General features: G+C 42.9%; 1 protein-coding gene across 1 annotated transcript in view; it reads right to left on the bottom strand.

The window, feature by feature from the left end:
• Positions 1-687: 687 nt before the first annotated feature.
• Positions 688-24,807, bottom strand: part of Ovol2 (ovo like zinc finger 2) — a 30,777-nt gene continuing 6,657 nt past the window's right edge. Inside the window, exons 3-4 of the mRNA XM_027922255.2 lie at positions 15,746-15,935; positions 688-1,004 (exon numbers count right to left, since the gene is read on the bottom strand). Coding sequence (XP_027778056.1) covers positions 688-1,004; positions 15,746-15,935 — 507 coding nt within the window. The remainder of the gene's footprint in view (positions 1,005-15,745; positions 15,936-24,807) is intronic.

Here is a 24,807-nt window from a genome sequence, read left to right as displayed (position 1 = left end):
CACAATAAACCCTAAACACAGAATTATAGGTCAACACTCTATTTTGTTTGGAAAGAGAACTTTCACGTGAATGTTTCATTTATTAAAATAATTTCTGTAAACTCTTTCAGAATAATAAAATTCATTTTCCTTGCTTAAATAGCATTTCAAGGCACCATAAAATGATGGTCTCTCAAGGAACACCCCTCCCTCCATGTGCGAAATTAAAAAAAAAAAAAGTTCTACATGGTGATTTCAGCCGTGACTCTGATGAATGTGACTGTTCAACTGGACACAAGCGACAGGGCCTGATTGCTACATGATAATTGATAACCTTGGGACAGATCCTACTGTTGATGTCTGGAAAAGACAGAGAGGTGAACTCAACACTTGCAATTAAAAAGAGCCAGTGGAAGTCGAGCACCGTTGGTTGTGCTCGCCTATAATCCCAGAGACTCAGGAGTCTGAGCAGGAGGATCCCAAGTTCAAGGCCAACCTGGGCAACCTGGCTGCATCACAATCTTAAAATAAAATAAAAAGGGATGAGGGTGTAGCTCAGTGATAAAGAGCAGCTGGGTTAAATCCTCAGTACTTAAAAAAAAAAAAAAAAAAAGCCAGTTGGATGAGGGGAGGGTATGACAGCCTCCAAACCAAAAGTCCCAATAAACATGGCGGCACTAGCATTTCTCTTTCCCTTCCTCATCCTCCTCATTTCTTCTCCTCTTCCTCACTCAGGAGGGTATTTTCCTGGTGTGTGGACATCAGCTTGCTCTGCAAAAGGGCTGCCAACTTTTTGGATGTCTTTTTGAGAAACGTGCTGCCCGGGTGGGCACTGTTCACGTGGAGGTACAGGTCCTCCTGCGTGGGGCCTGTGTAGCCACAATCCTCACAGACATAGAGTTTGTCCCGACGTTGTTTGTAGGCATACTGCTGCTGTACCCCGTGGATTTTCTTCAGGTGGGACTCCAGGGAGCAGCGCTGGGTGAAGGCTTTGTTGCAGATGTCACATTTGTAGGGGCGGATGCCTGCAAAGAGGAGGGACAGATACATCATTGTCAGGTCACAGCCAATCCAAAGCCTCTCAATTATGAAGCCACTAAAAATCACCAAGACCAAGATTTATGGCAACATGAGAAAAATGATTAAAGCGAAACACAAAACCATCTGCAAAACATCATAGCATCCACACAAGCAAACCTGACACAAAAATGCCAACAGAGCAAAACTTCCTCCGGGAGGGATTCTTGTTTTTCCCACATGTATGCCTTAATGTTTTCATTTTACAGTGGGCAAAGTCAACTTTGTTTTTTCTTTTCTTTCTTTGCTTTTTTGGGGGGGTAGGTGGGGTAAGGGCGGGGAGCACTGGAGATTTAACCCAGGGGTGCTTTACCACTGAGCTACATCCCCAGCCCTTTTTATTTTTATTTTGAGACAGGGTCTCACTTCTAGTTTTAAGGGCCTGCTAAGTTACCCAGGCAGACCTCATATTGCAATCCTCCGGTCTCAGCCTCCCAAACTGCCACCATACCCAGCTTTGGTTTTCTTTTATGTAGTTTGGGTTTTCTTGGAAACACACACTGAATCAAAGATTTCAGTCCAAGTAGTTTGAGAGGCCATCCTGGGAAGCACCAATTGGGTACTGAAGAAGCGAAACAGGAAAGGGAAGGAGCCAGGGCTGAGTGAATTACCACGCCAGTCTCTGCAGTGGGCAGCCGGGTCCAATTCTGCTGGGCAATGTAGTAGGCAGTGTAGTGCACACACCCATACTGTTCAAACATTGCAACCACATAAATGAAATTAAGTGATAACCATAGCAGGCCAGGGGTATAGCTCAATCATGGCGCACCTGCCTGGTATGCACAAGACCCTGGGTTTGGTCCTCAGAACGTCCATTAAAAAAAAAATACCCAAATCAGAGTAAGATCCAATTTAGGCTCTAGAGGGAATGATCATGGCTATAAAGGAGGGACGGGAAGCATGATAGCCTGGAGAGGTGAATATGGTACTAGGGCTACACGAAGCAGGCTGCTGCCATGGCCCTTGAACCATCTTGGAGCCTAGGAGACAGGAGGGCTGCCATCTGGAGGAATCCCCCAAGGCCCGTACAGATTTCTGGGCTTGCCTTGACTCTAGGAACTAGGTATGGGGGCTAGGAAACTGTATTTTAGTTTTTACATTTAAATAAAAGCAGTTGCCTACCACAGTGGCACATGCCCATAATCCCAATAATTTAGGAGGCTGAGAAAGGAGGATCCCAAGTTTAAGGCCACCCTGGGCAACTTAGACTCTGTCTTAAAAAAAAATAAAAATAAAAAGGGATAGGGATGTAGCTCAATGGCAGGGTGTCCCTGGGTTCCATTCCTAGTACCACAAAGGAAAAAATAATTTTTCTTCACTTAACAATATTCCTGCTGATTTTTCCACATTGGTGCTTACATTAATTTCAATCCTTTTAACAGTACCATGGTGTCTCACTGTATAGCTGAATCCAAATCTCTTATTTTAAAAACTATGAAGACTGGGCTAGGGATGTGGCTCAAGCGGTAACATGCTTGCCTGGCATGTGCGGGGCTCTGGGTTCGATCCTCAGCACCACATAAAAATAAAATAAAGATGTTGTGTCCGCCGAAAACTGAAAAATAAATATTAAAAAATCTCTCTCTCTTAAAAAAAAAAAACAAAAAACTATGAAGACTGAGGAACTATTCCTCCAACCCAAACCCTCCCATCACATTACAGTGCTTTGTACAACCTAATAACTTATGGGTGGTCCATGGACCAACAGTGACCACATCAGCTGGGAACATGTGGGAATACAGAATCTCAAATCCTCTTGTGGCTTGGATGTGCTCTGAGTATGTGCCCCATAGGTGCATGAGCTGGAAGATTAGTCCCTAAATATGGTGGTATTGGAGATGGCAGAAACTTAAGTTGAGGGGCCTGGTAGAAGGTAATCACATCTTGGGGGCTCCATCCTCTTGAAGGGATTAATGTGGCTCTCACAGGAATGGATTAGTTCTCCCAAGAGTAGATTGCTATAAAGGGAGACCACCGCCTACACTTGGCCCTTCTCCGTGTGGCCAGTTCCCTTTCTGCTTTTATACCATGTTGTAATAAAGCAGAATGATGCTGGCACCTTGCTATTTGGACCTTTTAGCCACCAAAATCCTAAGCCAAATAAACCTCTTTAATTACTAAGTACCCAGCCTAAGATATTTTGGTATGGCAACAAAGAACAGAGTAATATGGGCTCTAACCTAGACCTACTGAATAGGAATCTAAAAGCAGATATTCTCAAACTTGATAGAGCATTAGACTAAGTATAGATTCCTGTGGCACATGCCTTTAATCCCAGGCTGAGGCAAGAGGATCAGAAGTTGAAGGCAGCCTTAGCAACTTAATGAGACCTTGTCTCAAAATAAAATGAAAAAAAGAAAGAAAGAGAGGGAGGGAGGGAGGGAGGGAAGGAAGGAGGGAGGGGCAGGCTGGGGTGTAGCTCAGTGGTAAAGTATCCTGGTTCAATCCTCAGTATGAAAAAAAAAAGAAGAAGAAGAAAAGAAAAGAAAGAAAGAAAAGCAAAAAGATTCCCGTATCCCAGCCTGGAATTTCTGATTCTGGGGGCGGAGCTGACAATTTCTATTTAACAAGTTCTCAGGTGATAATAAGACTGCTTCTGGATCACTCTTTGAAAACCCCAGGACCAAAACAATGCAAAATTAAGCCTAAGGACAGCAGTCAGACATCTGAAGGCAGCCAGGCCCCAAGGCTCTTCTCTTCAAGGCTGAATGTCCCCAATTCCTTACTGACAGTTCATGGAGTGGGGATCAAGAGAGCCACTTAGAGCGGGCACAGTGTTGCACACCTATAATCTCAGCAGCTCAGGAGGCTGAGGCAGGAGAATTGTCAGTTCAAAGGCAGCCTCAGCAACTTAGTGAGGTCCTAAGCAACTCAGCAAGACACTGTCTCTAAATAAAATACAAAAAAAGGGGTATGACTCAGAGGTTAGGCACCTCAAGTTAAATTCTGGGTACAAAAAAACAAAAACAAACAAAAAAGAGCCACTTAGCCACTTCTGTTCATTATTATTATTTTTGTTTAACTACACAGATGACAAGTTCAAAATGAAAAAAAAAAAGGATTTCTCCTCCACTCCATCCCACTACTTCAAAAAAATCAAATCGTTTCCATATTTCTTCCAGTCTACATCCAGAAGCACAATTTCCTACAACACCCACATAAGAAAAATGTGTTGGAGCAATGTCCTGGTAAGATGTTATTCCAGCTAATCAGGTAAAATGCAGGCCTTTATTATATTCTACACATTCTAGAAAGCTGCCAAAGAAGCACCCTTTATAATCTTCAGTAGCACATAATGGGTACTCAGTAAATAGTTCTTATTTTTATTTTGGTACTGGAGATTGAACTCAGGGGCGTATAACCACTGAACCACATCCCCAGACCTTTTTTGTATTTTATTTAGAGACAGGGTCTCACTGAGTTGCTCAGCTCCTTGCTAAGTTGCTGAGGATGGCTTTGAACTCACGATCCTCCTGCCTCAGCCTCCTGAGCTGCTGGGATTACAGGCGTGTGCCACCACACCTGGCTCAGTGAATAGTGTTTAAATGAATAAATGAATGAACCCTACTAACCTTGGAAAAGAGAGGTCACATCTTTGGGACAAGTTTTTACAAAGTAAGGGCTATTGATGTCTCTCCTAAGGAATATACCTACTTTATCTTTCACTTTTGCACTGTGATGCAAACTTGTGTATTAATGGGTCTTTGGGGCTGGGAGCTGGCTCCCACCATCCCTGGCTGGTCAAACTGCAAACCTAATTTCAAACCTACAGGTCATCAAAACAAATGTACCTAGAGACCAATTGCCTTTTTCTGTAGTTATGGGAAATGATCTGCTGCTGTTTTAAAATGTCCAGACTAAAAATAGAGGAAAACACACTGACATCAGGCTTCAACGTGGATCAAGAAACTTCTAGATGCCCAGAAATGGATGTTTCCCATGTTACTGGAAGTTCCTACCCAAAGGGTGATCTGTCTCTGGGAGAAGGCAGTGGTACCTCCACCTAAGCCCAGTGTGCCTAGGGCCATGTCTCCTTTTCCTCTTCATTCAATACATCTTCTCTGTCTTCTCTTTGCAGAGTACCCAGAAAGACCAAATAGCAAAGGATAGAATTCAGAGTCTGGTACCACATGGACCATGGAGAATGGAGATGACTGTTGCATCTCCACTGGGGGTGGGGATGGGATTTGAGCCTGGTTTGGAAGTTGGGTGACTCACAGACACAAACATGAGTTCTGGAAGCTCTAGTTAGGGTGTTTCTGACTTGTAAACCTGACCCCCCCACACTCCCACCCCTAGGCAGACAGACATTGGTCAACCCCAAAGCTCCTTGGTATCTGTTTCTGGGCCTGGGAACAAGTTCTCCTCACGCCATGCATTCAGGGGATGAAGGTGGTGGACAGACAGGAGCCCTGGACAAGGGGGACTGAGGCTGAGCCCTGCCCCCAACACTGAATCTTCACCCATCTTAGTGCTGCAGAGCAAAGGCCAATCTTCTCCACTTCTAAAGTGCGGAACTGGGAACTGAAATGCATCATCCATGCCAGATATCATTAACCTACTGACACCTACGTGAGTACCAAAGTCCAAGGCCAATGAAAAGCCAGGCTTCACACATCTGCCACTCATTAACTGGGTCCATGGTGAGACTGCTTAACCCCTCCAAGGCTCAGTTGCCTGGCCTGTAAAGTGGGGATAACACTCACACTCCCATGGAGGCTGCTCTGAGGGTTAACTGCGACATCACACGCAAAGCACCCAGCAAGACTAAGGACTCAACAAGATACAAGGTCAGTGCTCACAATCCCTCTTGACATAATGCAAACACGCCCATCCACAAGCTGTCTGGTGCCTATATACATATTTCTTTTTACACTGTCAACTTTTCTATCCATGGGCACTTTTGTATGTATTATTTGTTTCACAACAAAAATGTCTGTTTTTAAAATATTTTCAAAATAATTTTTAAATTTTTTAAAATAATTTTAAACATGGTCACTAGATGGCTGGTGGAAAGATTTCTCTTACTTTCTGCCCTTGGGAATGCTGTACCACAGGCCTGTATTACCTCCCTCCCCGCAAAATATTCTTTGTTCATTATGAAAACAGAGTTTCTCAGGCTGGGGTTGTGGCTCAGTGGTACAGCACTTGCCTAGCATGCATGAGACACTGGGTTCGATCTCCAGCACCACATAAAATATTAAAAAAAACAACAGGGTTTCTCAGGTCAGGTGTGATAGTGCATGCCTGTTAATACCAGTGACTCAGGAAGCTAAGGCAGGAGGCTCACCAGTACGAGGCCAGCCTCAGCAACTTAGCAGGAACCTGTCTCAAAATAAGAAGGGCGAGGGATGCAGCTCAGTGGTAGAGTTGCCCTGGGTTCAATACCCAACACTACATAAAAAAGTGTGTGTGGGGGGGGAAGGTGGCTTCCTTTTCAAGTTTTTTATTCCTAACATCAAATTAAGCTTCATAGCAGATCCTCAAGAAAATTCTCTGCTACTGGAATTTTCTGCTTGCGTTCCTTGCTATAGCTCATGTGTCCCTTTTTGAACTTGATCCAAACATGAACTTCAACAAGAAGTTTTTATAGGCCTCCTTGTGGGAGCAGACACTGAGGGCAGTCTTCTGGGAAGGAAATTTGGTGAAGCCTATAAAAAAAAATCATAATGTCCTTACCCTTTGGCCCAGCAATTCCACTTGAGGGAAATTATACTATAGAAAGACTTCCACAAGTAGACAAAGGATATATGAGAATATTCATTCACTCATGGCATTATTGCCTGAAATTAAAAACGAACCTGAATATGGAAACAAGTGTCCACTGGGGAACTAAAAAAGGACTGTGTACACTCCATGTTGGAAACTTTGCCATGATTTCATATTAAGAAATGCTCCAAAGAGTATGGTGGCTCACACTGTAATTCCAGTAACTTAGGAGGCTAAGGCAGGAGGATCAAAGCCAGCCTCAGCAACTTAGTGCACTTGGGTTCAATCCCCAGTACCAAAAAAAAAAAAACTTCAACAACTAATAAAAAGAGTAAGATGTGCTTACTATGCAGATATAAGGGAAGCTCATATCTATCTATCTATATATATATTTTCATACATATATATAACATAAAAAGGCAATGTGCATTAAAAAACTTCTGGAAAATAATTAAATGACCACGTGCTTTCATGAGTGCAACTGGGCTTGGGCCAGTAGAAAGAGGTTTACTCTTTTTTTCCCCTCTTAATTTTCCTCATATGAATATATATATATATGTATATGTATTTTAGCTAAAAATATAAGTTCAAATAAAAAAGAGTAAAACAGCAGGGAGAGACAGTTTGCTAAGTGGATGAGGCAATTCCACAAGATAGCCCTCTTGCTGCTACAGCAAGTATACTTGATTCTTTTTCCCCTGGTTGCCCTGCTCCAAACTTCTCCCAATCTGCATTTTTCCCAATCCAGTCAATCCTTCCCATCAGCTCCCAACAAAGACACCATTGTTTTCTCTTCTTTAATCAAGATGGGATTTGTTTGCCTTCTCATCCCTTTCAATGTAGCCCCTGATGGAAGATAAGGCAAGAGGGCTCCTGTCCTGTCCCCTGGGGTGGAGCCACACTGCAGCTTTGGCTAAGGCCCCCTTCCCCACCCCCTGTCCTCAAATCTGAATTCTTCAGCTTCTCTCTATGGAATTCACAAGCTTCCACAGAAATGGCATGTGCTTTAAATGGCCTCCTTTATTCTAGCTTGAGTTGTGAGTATATTAACCAACATGAATTTATTATCTCCCTGGGCCCCATCTCCCCACCAAGACTGAGCCAGGAACCCCACTTTCTATTGTGGATGATGACTTTCTTCTCTACAGCTTTATTTATTTATTTGTTTTGCAGTACTAGGAACTGAACCCAAGGCCTCATGAAAGTACTAAGTAAGTGCTCTACATCCCCAGCACTTTTTTTTAATATTTATTTTTTAGTTTTCGGCAGACATAACATCTTTGTTTATATGTGGTGCTGAGGATCGAACCCGGGCCGCACGCATGCCAGGCAAGTACGCTACCGCTTGAGCCACATCCCCAGCCCCACTTTTTTTTTTTTTTAATATTTTTTAGTTGTAGATGACAAAACACCTTTATTTATTTATCTTTATGTGGTGCTGAGGATTGAACCCAGTGCCTCATCCATGCTAGGCGAGTGCTCTACCACTAAGCCACAATCCCAGTTCGCCCAGCACTTCTTATTTTAAGACAGGGACTTGCTAGGTTGCCAAGACTGGCCTTGAACTTTCAATCCTCATGCCCCAACCTCCTCATTGATGGGCATGAACCACCTTGCCTAGCATAAAAATCGCTATCCTAAAATGGTGAGGCTGATACACTGAGGCACTCAGGGTGAGTCTGCGCCTCCAACATGTTCCCAGGTTCTACACTTTGAGTAGCAAGAATGTGGACACAAAGGGCAAAGTCCAGCATATGCTAGTGTTCAGTTATTATTTTTTACTCTAAAATACAGATCTCCCCTCTACCAAAAGCAAATCAATTACATCAACAGATAGCCCTTCTTAGGAAGTATCCCAGGTGGTTCAACATAAAACAAATAAATCCAAAGAATATTCTGTTAAAAAAAAAAAAAATCCATGATGACTTTCACAGGCTGTGAACCGCATATACAATCATTTCTTTGATGTTCATATGCCCTTTCTCTATTTTGACTTGGGGTGGGTCAATAGCCATAGTTTCTGGCCTCAGCAATCCTGTCCACTCCTCTGGAACAGAGCGATTTTTTCCCCTATGATGTGTGTTGTAGGTGATGCTGACTCCCTCTCCAGACCCCCTTTCTGGGCCAGTGCACATCATCAGCTGCGGTGTGTTCTGGCAGCTAATTGTTCTTGGCTAATCAATTCTCCAAGGGAACTGACCTCCCAGAAGCTCAGGGAGATTTGACCATCTGCCATGTCTGACTGAAAAGGGCACAGAAAAGTTTCCTGTAGACAGAACAATTCCAGGGTATCACTCATACTCCAGAGCACCCCCTGGGATGGGACTGAGACTAGACTCTGACCGCACCTCTTCCCAGCCCCTTTTTCCCACCCAATTCACTTCCCTCAGTCCCTGACAGGTTCCTTCCAAGAGCTTTCCCTTCATAATTCATTTGATAAGAAGCTGCATCCAGGAACAAGACCTAGGACAATTTGGATTAAAAACAGCCATTCATTTGCTGATATATTTTAACAAAATGTTACCACGATTTTTTTCTGTAGCAATTGGTTCCTCTTCTCCCATCTTCAGTCAGATGTCATTTAACTCACACCCCTCCCTGATCACACTCATTCTCCACCCCACCCCCATTCACTCTTTTCTTGATGAAGTCATATTCCAAAAAGGAGACCTAATCTTTTCTTTCATCGGTTTGAATATTAATATAAGATGTTTTCAGGCTCTGGTTTCCCTGGATCTTTTCCAAGAAGTTCCCTGTGTGCTTTGAGTCTTTCCCTAGTTGCCCTGTTCTAAGGATTACAAATTGGAGGCCAGTCTGAGCAACTCAGCAAGACCCTAACCCTAAGTAACTTAGCAAGATCCTGTCTCAAAATAAAAAAAAGTTTAAAAAGGCTGAGGACTCATATTAGCTGTCTTCTCATATTAGCTGTCTTCTCCCTATCTCCCCTCCCCATTCCCTCACCATGCATCCTGGGATTACCTCCTAAATAAACTGTTGTAAAGCACCTCTGGGTTCAATTCTTAGTATCAAAAGGGGTGGTGGCCAGGAGAACTGGTCCAAGTCGTTTCCATAATGCTATTGGGTTGACCACTTTAAGAGTGAAAATTAACATTTTTTAAATGGTTAACAATTATCTTAGTGCTTTCCCATAGAAATTAAAATGCAGGCCACTTTATAATTTAAAATTTTCCAGCAGCCTCATCAAAACCAATTGAAAGAAATAGCTGAAATTAGTTTTAATGATATATTTTGTTTTTGTTTTTATTGGTGGTGGTTTTGTTTGTTTTGTTTTGTTTTTAATTTTGAGATAGGGTCTCACTAAACTGCTAAGGCTGGCCTCAAACTTGCCATCCTCCTGCCTCAGCCTCTCAAGTCACTAGGATAACAGGCATTGGCCACCTTACCCAGTTTAACAATATATTTTAATTCAATATATCCTAAATATTATCATTCCAACGTGAAAGCAACATTAAAAATTGAGATTTGGGGATGGGGTTGTGGCTCAGTGGTGGAGTACTTGCCTCGCACATGTGAGGCAATGGGTTTAATCCCCAGTACCACATAAAATAAACATATTGTGTCCATCTACAACTTTCAAAATGTATTAAAAGGGCTGGGATTGTAGCTCAGTAGAGTGTTTGCCTAGCATGTGTGAGGCACTGGGTTCAATCCTCAGCACCAACAAAAACAAATAAATAAAATAAAGGCATTGTGTCTGTCTAAAACGAAAAAAATATTTTGTAAAAATGTATTTTAAAATATCACCATAAAGCCTTTAAAATTTTTGAGATTTTACCCCCTACACACCTTTTTTTTGGTTTCAGCAAGTCTTCAAAATCCAGTGTTTGTTTTATGCTTAAACCATGTCTCAATGCAGCTCAGCCCCATAGCAGGGGCTCAGTAGTCACATGCAGACAGTGGCTGCTGTCCTGGCTAACACAGCTCCATATTCTCCTTGGCTAGACATTGCCTAGGTCTTTCCCCAATAGACAAACTAGGTGAAGAAGACCTTTACAAAAGCATCAGCTGGAAAGTGTATTTATGCACCAACTTATGTGATTTTCAGCACTACACGAAGTCACTAGAAGTTTCACTTTTGAAGAACAGAAGCTGGGAACCAGGGAGTTACAGGCCTCCCCATTTCCTGCTCTGTCCCTTTCGTGGTCAGAGGGCATCTTGGCACACTGAACACATACACTCACAGGCTTCTCTAGAACCTCCTAACTACTATCCTGGAGTGCACAGTTCATGCCAGCTCTGAATTTCCCTTTATCTCACCTTCCTTCAGAATTAATCAGGTTTCTAGAAACTGTAAAGGGGCAGGCTGGTGAGATTCTTGCCTCAAGAAGAATACCTGAAGGCCCTGGGATACAATGAGGGAAACAGGGATCCTATAGAAGATAAATGACCTTGAACTTCGGGACCAGACTGTCAGCTCTACCACATATGGATCATGTGAGCTCTCCAAGCCTGGTTCCCTCATCTGTAAAATGGGGCTAATAAAAAATAGTAATGGCTCCTTGGAGTTGTTTGAGATAATGGGATCAATGTTGAGGACCTGGCATGCAGGACAGTGATCATGTGTAGCTCTCTGCCATCTGAAGGAGTCTCCCAGTCACCGATGAGCCACCACCTCACCTGCTAATTCTTCTGCCTCCCTGGTGAAGACACTGTCAACACCCTATACAGGTTAACTCAGCAGACCACCAGGGCATCTCAGATGGTTCCAGCACCTTTCTACCTGCAGCTAGTTCCCCAGAAAACACGACAGGCTTGCAAAGGGTGGGGGCGGGAGTACTGCCTGGGCATTGAAGGTATCAGGATGGACTCCCAAACAAGGTGGAATGGAGGTAGACAGAACAATATCCCAGCTTTCCTACTCTTGGAGTGACCAGGGGCACATTCGCATCCCTAGTCCTTTATTTTGAGATAGGGTCTCATTAAATTGCCCAGGCTGGATTCAGATTTGCAATCCTCCTGCCTCAGTCTCTGGAGTCCCTGGGATTACAGGCAAATACCACAGCACCCAGCACCTGTACATTCTATGTGGTTTCTCAGAGGGTCCCTAGTGGGACTGTTCCCCAGTTGCTCTCAGTGGTAACCTGCTCATTATTAATGCACTCATATTAGCTGTCTTCTCCCTATCTCCCCTCCCCATTCCCTCACCATGCATCCTGGGATTACCTCCTAAATAAACTGTGTATATCCAAATCCTTGTGTTGGGGTACTCTTCTGGGGTAATTCAAACCAAGACACTTCTATTTGCAGTGCCTTCCCATTCCTTCCATACATTTCATCCATACATCCATTTGCAATGCCTTCCCATTCCTTCCCTACTTCCATGGAAATCTCACTATCCTTCAAGATCAGCCTAAAGGCCCCTCATCCGAGAGGCCTTCCTGGTATGCCATCAGGAAAAATGCACCTGCCAGGATGCCACTTTTTCTTCTTACTGGCCCCTCTGATACTTCACTTGTGCGACAGGAGGATGTCTGGGGTATTTCTCACTGTTGGCTGAGCCCTCCTAATTACAGAGCTGAGTGTGCACAGAGGGCCTGCCACATCTTGGGTTCCCAGGAAACCTGTCAATTGCTGAAACTTTTACTACTAACAATAATTAACAATATTACTAACAATAATTAAAATAATTAAACAATAATTAAAATAATTAAAATCTACAATAATTAAAATAATTTAACAATAATTAAAATCTACTAAGCACTTGCTTTTTTGCAGGGGTACTGGGGATTGAAACCACTAGCTTTACTACTGACCTACATCCCCAGCCTTCTTCATTTTGAGAAAAGGTCTCACTAAGTTGCTGAGGGTGGCCTTAAGCTTGCAATCCTCCTGCCTCAGCCTCATGAGTTGCTGGTGATTATAGATGTATCTTCAATCCCCAGTACCAAAATGGAAAATAAGAAAAAGAGAAAGAAAAGCTAAAATGAAAGGATAGTGATGTAGACAGGCTCATGGTCAGCTAACATAGACATGAGTTTTTGTTATTATTTTATTTTATTTTTTTGGTACCAAAGATTGAACTCAGGGGCGCTTAACTACCAAGCCACATCCTCAGCCCTTTATTATATTTTACTTAGAGACGGGGGTCTCGATGAGTTGCTTAGGGCTTCACGGCTGAGGATGGGCTTGAACTTGCAATCCTCCTGCCTTAGCCACCTGAACTGCTGGGATTACAAGTCTGTACTACAGCACCCAGCTCTTGGTTTTTGTTTTAATCATAGTACTGGAGATTGATCCTAGGGCCTCACATGTGTTAATAAGTGCCCTACCACTGAGCTACATCCCCAACTTTTTTTATTTTATTCTTTCAATGTTCATCTCAAGTGAAGGTACCAGTAGCCCTCCATGTTCCCTGAGCCCCCTTCACTTTGTCCTAGAGAGCATGGGTAGGGGAGTGACTATAGAATCTACCAGGTGAGGAGCAGAATAAACAGGCCAGGTCCTCAGGGGTATCCTCAGATAGGGATGAAGAAGCTAAGAAACTTTCCTAGCAGAAATGACAACTGACCTAATAAGTAGTTCCTGATTTCCTCCTGCCCCTGGGGCCAGCTGCCCCAGGCCCAGTTTTGCAGCTACTCTATGACCCTTTGCCCCCTCCAGGATCCTACACTATTCTGCCAGATCATCACTTATAGGACCCTCACCACTCCATAAGCACTTTGTCCCCCTAATGACTAGCCAGGCCTTTCAGAAGTTAGACTTTACTGATTCACTAGGATAAAAAAGAAGGAGGATGAGAAAGAGGAGAAGACATAGAAGGAGGAAGAGAAGGAGGAGGAGGAAGAAGAAGAAGAAAAAGATGATATCTTAGAGATTAAAAAAAGAAGACTATAGCCAAACAACCTCAAAGAGTATACACTATGGGGCTGAGGTTGTGGCTCAGCGGTAGAGCGCTTGCCTAGCACATGTGAGGCCCCGGGTTCGATCCTCAGCACTACATAAAAATAAATAAATAAAATAAAGGTAATGTGTCCAACTACAATTAAAATTTTTTTTTTTAAAAAAGAGTATACACTATAGGAGTCCATTATATTAAGTTCCAAAATAGGCAAGTCAATTACGCTGTTAGAAGTTATGATAGTGACTGCCCTTGGAGGCAAGGAAGTAGTGACTTGGAGGAGGCAGGAAATATTCTGATTCCTATCTTGGATGCCAGGTGCATGAGCATATTCACTTTGTAAAAACTCCTAAATTCATTAATCTAGACACTTGTGATTTGTGTACTTTTCTAGATATATGTTACATTTTTCAACGGAAAGTTCACTTTAGAAAAATATTATAGCTGGGCACAGGGACTCATGCCTATAATCTCAGCACTCAGAAAACTGAGGCAAGAGGATCACAAGTTTGAGGCCAGTCTCTGAAACTTAACAAGACCCTCAACAACCTAGTGAGACCCTCTCTCAAAATAACAAAAAAAAAGGGCTAGGGATGTAGTTTAATGGTGAAGTGCCCCTGGGTTCAATCCCAGTAACAAAAGAAAAATATTTTAAATGAAAAAATTAAAAGGGTATCTTTTCATATGCCAGTTCAATAAATTGGGAAACACTCTTCCCCTGCCAGGGAGGTAGCTCATGTCCAGTACCCTAAGAACAATAACATATTATTAAAAACTATGAAAGAAAAATGGAATACAGAGGGCTTAAGAACAGCATTATGAGTGAGTAAGGAGCTGGGGACTCCATCTGGAGGGAAGAGTGGAAGTTAGAAAGAGGGAAGTTAGAAAACTAACTTCACCAAAATGCCAGGGAAAACCCTAAATTCTGAAAGGACTTGAGTGACCAGGGTCACTACACAGAGTAAATTCTATGAGGTTGTTAGAAGGGTGGGTGGCAATCTAGATGGGGCTGAAGGGGTTGAGATGAGATGGGTTTAAATGAGATAAAATAGGAATTATGGAAATGGGTTGGGATGGGATGGGATGACCTGAGGAAGGTTCTGAGAGGATGAGATGGGATAGATGAGGGGAGGGTTAGGCTGGAATAGAATAGGGATTTGACAACAGGGACCCAGATTGTAAAGGACTTTACATGAAGCTCATCCAACAAGAAATGAGGAATCTGGATTTCATTCTGCCAGAAGTTGGAAATTTTTTACCAAGGAAATGGCATCCTTAAAATTCTCCTCAAGGGATCACTGGGCAAAGGTGTGGACTATGGGCCACACCTAGTGGAGAAGCCTAGAGGCCAGATGTCCCTAAGATAAAACTAATGAGGCTTATGACCCATCAGAAGGGCTAGGAGTGAGGCCAAAGGGCATCCCCTCCCCATTCTCTATAACATGGAGCTGGTAAGGACTCGGCTCCACATTTCATAAGTCAGGAAATAGACTGGGGGTGTAGCTCAGTGGTAGAGCACTTGCCTCACATGGGTGAGGCACAGGGTTCCATCCCCAGCTCTGAAGAGGGGGAAAAAAAAAGTCAGGAAACAGGAGGCCCAAATGGAAGATGCTTATCGACCAAGCTCACATAGAAGGCTCAGGTCAATTCTAAGTGAGCTGAGCATTTTCTTCTTTTGATCTCTTAGGAGGAACACAAAGCTAAATACCAAGGCAGGCTTACTTCTCAAGAAAGAGGAATAAAATACTTATAGTAAGACCACAGAATCACATTCCAGAAGTCAAGACCAGTCAGGGCTGAATTACAATATTCCCCAGCATTTGTTTCATGCATCATAATTCTCAGAATACTTTGCTTTGAGACTCACCAGCACTTATATCATTATTCCCATTTTATAGGGGCAAAAACAGGCTACAGGAGACAGTTTGCTTGGCATGCTGGCAGGTAGTAGAGTCAGGAAACGAACCCAGATGGGCTGGCACCAAATACTCAGTCTACATGACCTTTCCAGAAATAGGACCCTGCTCCACACTTCTGAGTTGGTTCTTAGAGGGGAAAGGTACAGGAACTCTTGGCCCCAAAACATAGACTTAATAGCAAAGCACACGGCCCCAGCCTTACCTGTGTGTGTGCGGACATGCCTCTTCAGGTCAAAGGTGTCGTTGAAGCCCTTGCCACAGAAGGTGCACAGGTGTCTCTTTACCTGGTTGTGGCACTTGAGGTGACGGTTGAGCATGCGCTGCAGGCGGAAGCCCTTGCCACACAGGTCACAGCTGTGAATCACTGAATCAGTGCACGTGCCTGTGGTGTACTGGGAGCAGAGAGAGGTCATGAGTGTCCAGGGAAATTACTTGGGGGACCTGCCTCCCTGTGTCTCTAGGTTTGCCTGGTAGTGGCTTCTTCCCCCTACAACTTCCAAGGGGGCTTGGTTTGGGAGAAGGAGAAACAGTAACTGGCAGATCCTTCTGATGCTCATTTTCCCCTTCTCTCTTAGAAGAGACCTCTGGTTTCTAGCTGTGCATGCTGTCTTACAACAGCCTTACAACAAGATGCGACCATGTGACTAGCTGGCTGATTAAATAGAAATTTCCTTAAGAGGGAGAGTGGCTCCAGCTGGTTAGAGACCCAACAGCCACTTTGGATCATGAGGTGAAAGTAAGGGCTAAGGATGGAAAAGCAGAAGAAAGGAATCTGGCTCCTGTTGTAGATAACCTCCAAAGAAAGACCCAACCGATTATTTCCTCCTTGTACCTCTGTGTGCTCCATCCATCAAGACATGAATCTGGGTAGGGCTTATGACCCTGGGACCAACAGAGTGCAGTAATAATGTGTCAGCTCCAGTTCTTAAGGGATTTTGCAGCTTCCACTGCTACCCTCTGGGAAGCCAGAGGCCTTCTAAGAAGTTCAAGGCCACTATCTTCTGAGGAAGCCCAAGCTAGCCATGTGGAGAGCCAGAGGCCATAACACAGTGCCAGATATGGATAAAGCCTCCTTGGATCTTCTCACTTAACCCAGGGCTGCCACCAGCTCAGTGAGTGACCCCTGCTAATGTTATCCAGAATATATTGCTTAGTTGAGCTGTGTCCAGTTTCTAATCTACAAAATCAAGATCAAACAAAATGATCACTTGGGGAAGTGATTTAGTCAAGACCTCACAGCTTCATTATGTGTAAAATCAAAATCACCAAATTCCAACCTCCAGTGGAATTGAAGAGCTTTTTCAACTGCATTTGCTGCCTCTAGGAAGGAAACTGAATCTCTAGCTATATAATGAAAAAATGCAGATCTGATAGATTCAAAAGTTACCAGATCAGATGCTTTAGAAAATGGATTCATTGCTCTACTGAAATTCTGTTCCCCTAAGGGCATCCCTTCCCCATTCTCTGTACCATGGAGCTGGTAAGGACTCGGCTCCACATTTCATAAATCAGGAAATAGACTAAGGGTATAGCTCAGTGGTAGGGTGCTTGTTTAGCACGTGTGAGGACTGAGATTGATCTTTGGCACAGATACATCCCACTGCAAAGAAAAGCCTATCTTTATTTAATCATCACTAGCAGGAAGAGCTGGTCCTTTCCTGACTCCACACTAGCTTCAAATATCTTCCTCTCATCATCTTAGAGGAGGTATTGCCTCCTCTAAGACCCAGCTCAACTGCTCCCTGGCTGACACCACCTTCTCTAAATATGGCTGCCCATGCCCAAACTGTTCTTCACTATCCCCCTTAAACTAGTGCCTCTCAGACTTGAGGGTACCCACATTCGAGGGAATTTCAGGGAGATTGTTAAAATGCAGACTCTGGTTCAGGAAATCCAGTAGAGTCTGAGGTACTGCATTTCTAGCCAGTGCCCAAGAGTTGCTCCTGTAGATGGTATTTATGGCACTTGAAAAGTGGGTAGCTCAGTTGTAGAGTGTTTGCCTAGCATATGCAAGGCCATGGATTCACTCCTTAACACTTAGAAAAGAAAAAGAAAAAAGCGAAGCTAGACTAGAATACTAGCCCTGAGTTCAGTAGTCGTCCTTTGTCATCCTTTGGGGATTGGTGCCAGGACTCTCTGAAGATACCAAAATTTGTAAATGCTCAGGTCCCTTATACAAAATGGTGTAGTTTTTACACATAACCAATGTACAACCTCCTATATAACTTAAACCATCTCTAAATTACTTATAATATCTAATATGATATAAATGCTATATGAATAATTGTTAGACATATTGTTTAGGTGACATTGGCAAGAAAAAAAGGTCTAAGGCTGGGAATATAGCTCAGTTGGTAGAGTGTTTGCTTCACATGCACAAAGCCCTGGGTTCAAACCCAACAGTGTGTGCGCGCGCGTGTGCACACACACACACACACACACACACAAGTCTATACATAATTCGGTACAGACACAAAGATTTTTTTTTAAATAGTTTTAATAGGCAGTTGGTTGAATCCACAAATGTAGAAACTGCCGACAGAGAGGGCCGGCTGTACTCCATTCTACTTCATTCCAGAGGTTTCATTAGGCACACGGTCTCCTCAACTCAAGGCCTTGAGGACAGTCACTAGTGTCCACTCACATTCCTACCTCCCTCCTCCCTTCCCAGCGCCCCAAGGCTAGCCCTGGGCAGGTGCAGTCAGTGAGTGTTGACAGGCAGCTGGGAACAGATGGCAGGATGCAGGAAGTCTACAGGGAGGCACGAGACCCCAGAACAGGGTTTCTAGTTTGCCTCCTCCTCCCTTTTTTTTTTTTTTTTTTTTGGTGGTTATGGGAATTGAACCCAGGGCCTCACACAAGCTAGGCAAGTGCTCTACCACTGAGCTACACCCTGGCCCTTCAGTTCTTTCTCATTTGCTTGGAGTTTAATTTTTCTCAGTTAACACTGAAGTGGTCGATCTGAAACAAGCCCTGTGCTCAGTCAGTGGTTGATCTGAAACAAGACGGCTCATTGCCACTGTCTAGCGGGAAGCAGAGAAGTCAACAGGCAACTGAGATCTGACAGGCCAGAGACACCTCGGGCAAGCACCAACTCCAGATGCAGAGTCCTGGGGAAGATGCTTCCAGAGAAAGAGAGCCCCTCAGCCATGCAGCGATGAGGAGGAACACAGGTAAATGGCAAAGAGTGTTTGGGGAGAGGAGAGTGGGAAACAAGGGACCATGTGCGGTTCAGTGGGGGCAGCCAGAGCCTGGAAAGTATTTAATGGAGAAAGTAACAGTAATGGAGAGAGGTAGGATCCCCTCAGGGATCTACCTGGGCAACCCTAACGGAGCTGAGATATATATAGGAGGGCACCCCTGGAAGGCAAAGGATAGTCACAGGGGTCAAGTTGGATGGCCCAACTGGTTGGCCATCTTGGACCCCCTATTGCCTCACACCTCAGAAGTGCTGCTGCCCTGCCTCTGTCCTGCCTCTCCCAGAGGACTGACTCTGGCCTTTGGAAGACCCAGCCATGACCAAGGTTTTCCTGGCACCAGGACATGGTCTCCTTGTCCGGCAATTCCCATCCAGATCACTGCCTCCCTTCAAGGGATTTCTCAGAGAGGAAACGTGTTCCACAAGTACTTTGAGCTTCTGATGGTCTCATCCACATAAGGTAAAGTGAGAGATAGTAAGGGGCTAATGAAAAAGAATAGAGACAACGCACCCTCCCTCACAATTCTAATATAAAGTCTGTAAAACTCCAGGGCTGTATTTTTGAAAAAAAAAAAAAAAAATTGTACCTTGATTGAATCTAGGGGTGCTTTACCACTGATCTATATCTCCAGCCCTTTTCATTTTGAGTGAAGGTCTTGCTAAGTTGCTGAAGTTCTCCAGGGTGGCCAAGGCTAACCTTGAACTTGTGATCCTCCTGCCTCACTGAGTCACTGGGATAATAGGCATATGCCACTATATGCAGCTCCTAGAACTGAACTGTCTTTTGAATGTCTTGTCAACCACAATTAAAACCTGAACACTTGTTTACTTTTTATTTACCTTAATCTTTTTGGTAAATTCCTTTTATTTTTTTCCCCTTGTGTTGCTAGGGATCAAACTCAAGTCCCCTTGCATGCTAGGCAAGTACTCTACCACCAAGCTACGTACCCAGCCAATACTTTTCTCTTTTTCTCCTTTTTTTTTTTAATCCCTCTAGTATAGGGACTGAATCAAGAAGTACTCTACCACTAAGCTACATCCCCTGTTCTTTTTATTTTATTTTGAGGCAGGGTCTCACTAAATTGCCCAGGCTGGATGTCAACTTGTGATCCTTTAAAAGCTTCAGCCTCCAGAGCAGTTAAGAGTACAGATGTGCACCACCATGCCCAGCTTTCCTGTGGTTCTCCTACAGCAAAAGTTGAAAGTCTCCAAGTATCCTGCAGCAGAGGTTATTTTCCCATTTCTCCATCTTTTTGTAAACCCTACTTCCTGGCATTGAAAACAGCCACCACTGAGACTCCTTTAGGGAATTCACTGGGAGGTACACCCTACCATTCACAAAGCACTGCATGCCACCCTTATGACCAACACAGCCACCAGATGTTAACAAATTATACTGAAAGCCTAGAGAGAGACTTGTTCAAAGAAAATGCAAGGTTAGTTAAGTGGTAAAATATTATGGTTGATGAAGTGAGCTTCTGCCAGACTATCAGCAGGCCTGCCAGATTATTTCACTTCTCAGAGAGGAAGGGATATTTGCAGTATAAATCCTAAATAAAAAATTTATTCCAAAATTTGTATTTCACATCTTGTGCCTTGAAATTTGGTCTGTGATAATAATAGCCTGAAAACTACTTATATATCCATCAGAAGGTACTTATTAAAAAATGATTTTAGACCCACTCAATCAAAGCAACTAGGAAAAGACTGGAGGCAGGGGCAGTTCATATCAATTGCCAATCCTCTGAGTGAGCCCTCTTGGATATCTAGTGTAGGGAAGGCCCTGGTAGACTCCAGCCCCAGCTGCCGTCTAGCTGCAATCACAAGATAAACTCCCAGGTAAATTACTGCCCAGCTGAGCCTTCTCAAGTAGAAGAAAACAATATATATTATTTTTAGTTACCAAATTTGGGGTTACTTGTGTATCAAGACTGGGTAAACTGGAACAGTAATAAATGTATCACATTCTTTCCAGAATACCAGATCTGTCACTTTTCATAAATATTTATTTATTTATTTGATTACTTACTGTATTCATTTTGGGGCTGGGGATGGAAGCCACAGCCTTGTACATGCTAAGCTCATTCTCTACCACCAAGCTGCACCCCCAGCCCAGATCTACTACGTTTCTATAGTTCTCTCCCAGGATAGGATGCAATGCACAAAACATTTTCTGATTCCTGGAAGGACATCGCTTGGGCCAGAGGACCAATTCTCCCTCCCCAGGTCACATATTTGCTCACTGGGCACTTTTATTATGTTTACACAAGTTTGTACCAAACACTCTACCTCCTAAAAGTTCAAAGGAGAGTTTACCAGTCTTCCCTTATTACTCCATTCTACAAATACTATACCAAATTACATCTGAGATCTAAACTGAGACCTAAGTTACATTTTGGTCATATTGGTTATGATTGTGGGATACAAGAAATGCTGAGGAATCGGATGAAAACCTAGCCCTGGTTATTTGTGTGATGTGAAATGTTATTTAATATCCCTGGGTCATAGCTTCCCTATATATAAAAATATTAAATGGTCCTATGTGATCTCTTTAGCAGTATCAGGAGCTAACAGTAGGGTTTGTTTTCCAACTTTCTAAGTTCAATTCCTTCTCCACAGCTTACAGTCTGAGAATATAGGCGAGTTACATAACCTCTAAACCTTAATTTCATCACTTGTAAAATATGAATCATGATATTTGCCTCTTGGAAATAAATTAAGGAATTAAGGAAGATAAGCTACTTTAAAAAGACTTGGCACTTGTTAAGACCTATTGCAGTTAAACCAGCTCCAAAAAATCTGTGATCCTAAATAAAAGGTAATTGGTCAAAATCTTTAGTTTCTCAGTGTGCTTTTGAATTTTTCTCTCTGCAGTTTTAGAACAAGAGAACTAATCTTCAGTGTGAGCTACAAACCCCCCAGTCCTTCATCCACAAAGCTATAATCCCAAAAGCTCTGAAAACTAACATTTCTTTTCTATCTCCCTGGGCAGTGAAATCTGACCCAAGCTGATGTGAAAATATGCACAGACTTTATTCCATGTAGCGTCAACATTCATGTGTTTTGATACAGAAATTGTTAATGCATTTAATTATAGGATACTGTTCCAGACCTGCCAAGGGTGGTGTTTACATCATGCTACTTTCTGAAAAAGCCTAATAGTCTCACCCTGAATACAAAATTATCACTTTGTAAAGTCTTATTAATGAAGTGGGGAAATTACCCTAGAGGATGGGAAATGACATCAGTCTGGAAATTAATTCAGGGCAAGAAAGATGAAGAGCAAATAAGCAATTTTCCAAGTTTTTGGCTTGTCTTATTCTTCTGCTTATAGTCCTTTCTCTGCAAGATCTCTGTGTGTATGTATGTATTCATTCATTCATTAATTCATTTATTGGTACCAGGGATTGAACTCAGGGGCACTTGACCACTGAGCCACATCCCAAGCCCTATTTTGTATTTTATTTAGAGACAGGGTCTCACTGAGTTGCTTAGTGCCTCACTTTTGCTGAGGCAGGCTTTGAACTCCGGATCCTCCTGCCTCAGCCTCCCAAGCCTCTGGGATTACAGGGTACCCTACCAAACCCAACTCAGCTTTTGTTTTAAAAAACAAACAAAATTCCCCTCAAGTCCTTCTAAAAAGAACAGACTTCTGCAGCAAAACCAAAATGATTATTATATCAGGGCTGCGGAAAATGTCAGGAGCACCCAGGGAAGCAGGGATCTCACCTGGCTCTAAGACCAACTTCAGAGCTGGCTAAGATCACTTACCTGTCAAACTTCTAAATAAAAACCAACAAAATGGGGGAACAACTCCATTTTCCATTAAGATTTTTCCACTAGACCAGTTTATTAAATTAATGGTCCTAGGACTGGGGATGTGGCTCAGTGGAACAGTACTTGCCTAGCATGCATAAGGCCCTGGGTTCTATTCTCAGTACCATTAAAAAAAAAAAAAAAAAAAAAAAAAATCAATGGTCCTATTTACTGTGGAAAGATACTCTGAGTTCAAGACTACCTTCCAGTGGCCATTTGGACAAGATTTCCACTGACATGTTGCCTATGCCTGAATGCTCACAGCATGCTAAGCTAGCATATTTTCCCAACTTCTTTTGAATTCAGATTTCCCTCCATTTAACATGTAGGCTGAGACTTCACAACTTCCCTAACAAAGCAGAATACAGAACCTCAAAGGCAGAGATGATGAAGGGAATACCTCCTTATAAGCCAGAAGATAAAACCAAGGCTCAAAGACACATAAACTATCTGTGGTCACCTGGCCTCTAAGGTACCCACATTGAGATTTTTAAAAGTGAAACTTGCATTATACTCTCCTCAGTACAGGTCAGGGCAGGACAGGTCCATGATCTGGGATTGATGTTGGAAAGGGGGAGAAGAAATGAACCAACCTGTATCTCCATGAGGAACAAGTTCAGATTCCTTAACATCAGACTCAATAAAGGCTGAAGTGTCAAAGCTACATGTTGACCATGGCTGTCATATTGGATGGTGTAGTTGTCCCACAATGCACAAAAATGCTAAAATAAAGATTCTTGGGTTGGGCTCTGCCACTAATGACTGTGAGGAATTCAATGAAAACTTGAGATAGAATTTTTCTATCACCTCAGAAAATTCTATCCCAAGATAGGAACTTAGAGCCCATGGGTAGGGCTTTGGCTAACTGCAAATAATTCAGTGAAAACTTTCTGGGCTTTTCCTTTCTTACTCAGAAAGTAAGGAGTCTGGGCCATATAAGTTTCCAAGTTTCCAGCGGTGAACCCTATGATTTGACAATCTCAGTATCAATTCCAACTTCTTTTGTTGGGCCTTCCTGTACTATAGGGGCTAGAGAGCTGCAAACTACATTTCCCAGACTCCCTGGCAGCTATAGTTTAAGAGGAGACTTGGATTCTACCAATTGCACACATTTTGGGGAGATTTGATTTCAACCCTGAGTTAACTGGGCTTCTGCCCAATTCCAGGCAGGAGACAGTCAGCTTACACTCTTCATTAACAGAAGCATCAAGCCATAGAGGCAGCAGCCATAGTTCCACAAGTGATTTAGTTTCTACAGTGGGGCTCTTAGGATCATTCCTGAGAGCCCAGTTTGGTTCATTTAGTACCATTTAACTACTCATTCTTTGTTTTAATTAGCTGCTGTGGATTCTATTATCTGCAGTTAAACTCACGCCATCCTTTCCAACAATAAAAATCCACTTCACCTTTATACAAATTTAAAAGTGGTCTGAGGGGCTGGGAATGTAGCTCAGTTATAAAGTGTGCCTCGCATGTGCAAGACCCAGGGTTTCATTCTCAGCACAGCAAAATAAATAAAGGCTAAAATTACTTAAAAAAAAAAAAAAAACTAAATAAATAAATAAATTAACCTTGATAATTCATTCTTAGCATTTTTCCAGATCCCCTTTTCCTCTTCTTTCCTGTGTTTTCCTTCAATGCTCTCACTCATGTCTAGGGAGAATTGTCTTCCTTGCCTGCATTCTTGTTCTGTGTTGATTTGTATCTTCCTATGAGTCAGGTACTACTGCCAGGTGCTGGGAAATGAGCACAGTAGGCAGTATTCTCTGGCTTTGATGGGAACACTTTAAGGAGTCTAGTCAGAGTGCTATAAAACCTGTAATTCCAGCTACTTGGGGGAACTGAGGCAGGAGGATCACAGGTTCAAGGTCAGCCTCAGCAACTTAGTGAGATTCTATCCCTACTTTTTTTTTTTTTAAGAGCTAGGAATGAGGTAGTAGAACAGTTGCCTAGCGTGCAAAGCCCTGGGTTGAACCCTAGTACTGTTAAAAAAAAAAAAAAAAAAAAGTCTGGTTAGTCAAATATACAACAGGAAGATAGTCAGCAAGTTTCACTGGGGAGAGAGGAAAAGTATTCAATTCTGCCTTGGTAGATAGGTGACAAGAGGCAAAGAGTTTTGAGACAGAACTTATGTTCCCTTCTAATATCAAATCGATAGGTTTTTTTTTTTTTTTTTTTTATACTTTTTTAGTTGTTTTTTACAGGGCTGAGGACCGAACCCAGGGCCTTGCGCATGCTAGGCAAGCGCT

The sequence above is a fragment of the Marmota flaviventris genome, chromosome 2 (genome assembly GCF_047511675.1).
Source record: "Marmota flaviventris isolate mMarFla1 chromosome 2, mMarFla1.hap1, whole genome shotgun sequence".
NCBI lineage: Eukaryota > Metazoa > Chordata > Mammalia > Rodentia > Sciuridae > Marmota > Marmota flaviventris.
Note: the sequence above shows the minus strand (reverse complement) of the source record. Positions and strands in the feature narration are given on the sequence as shown.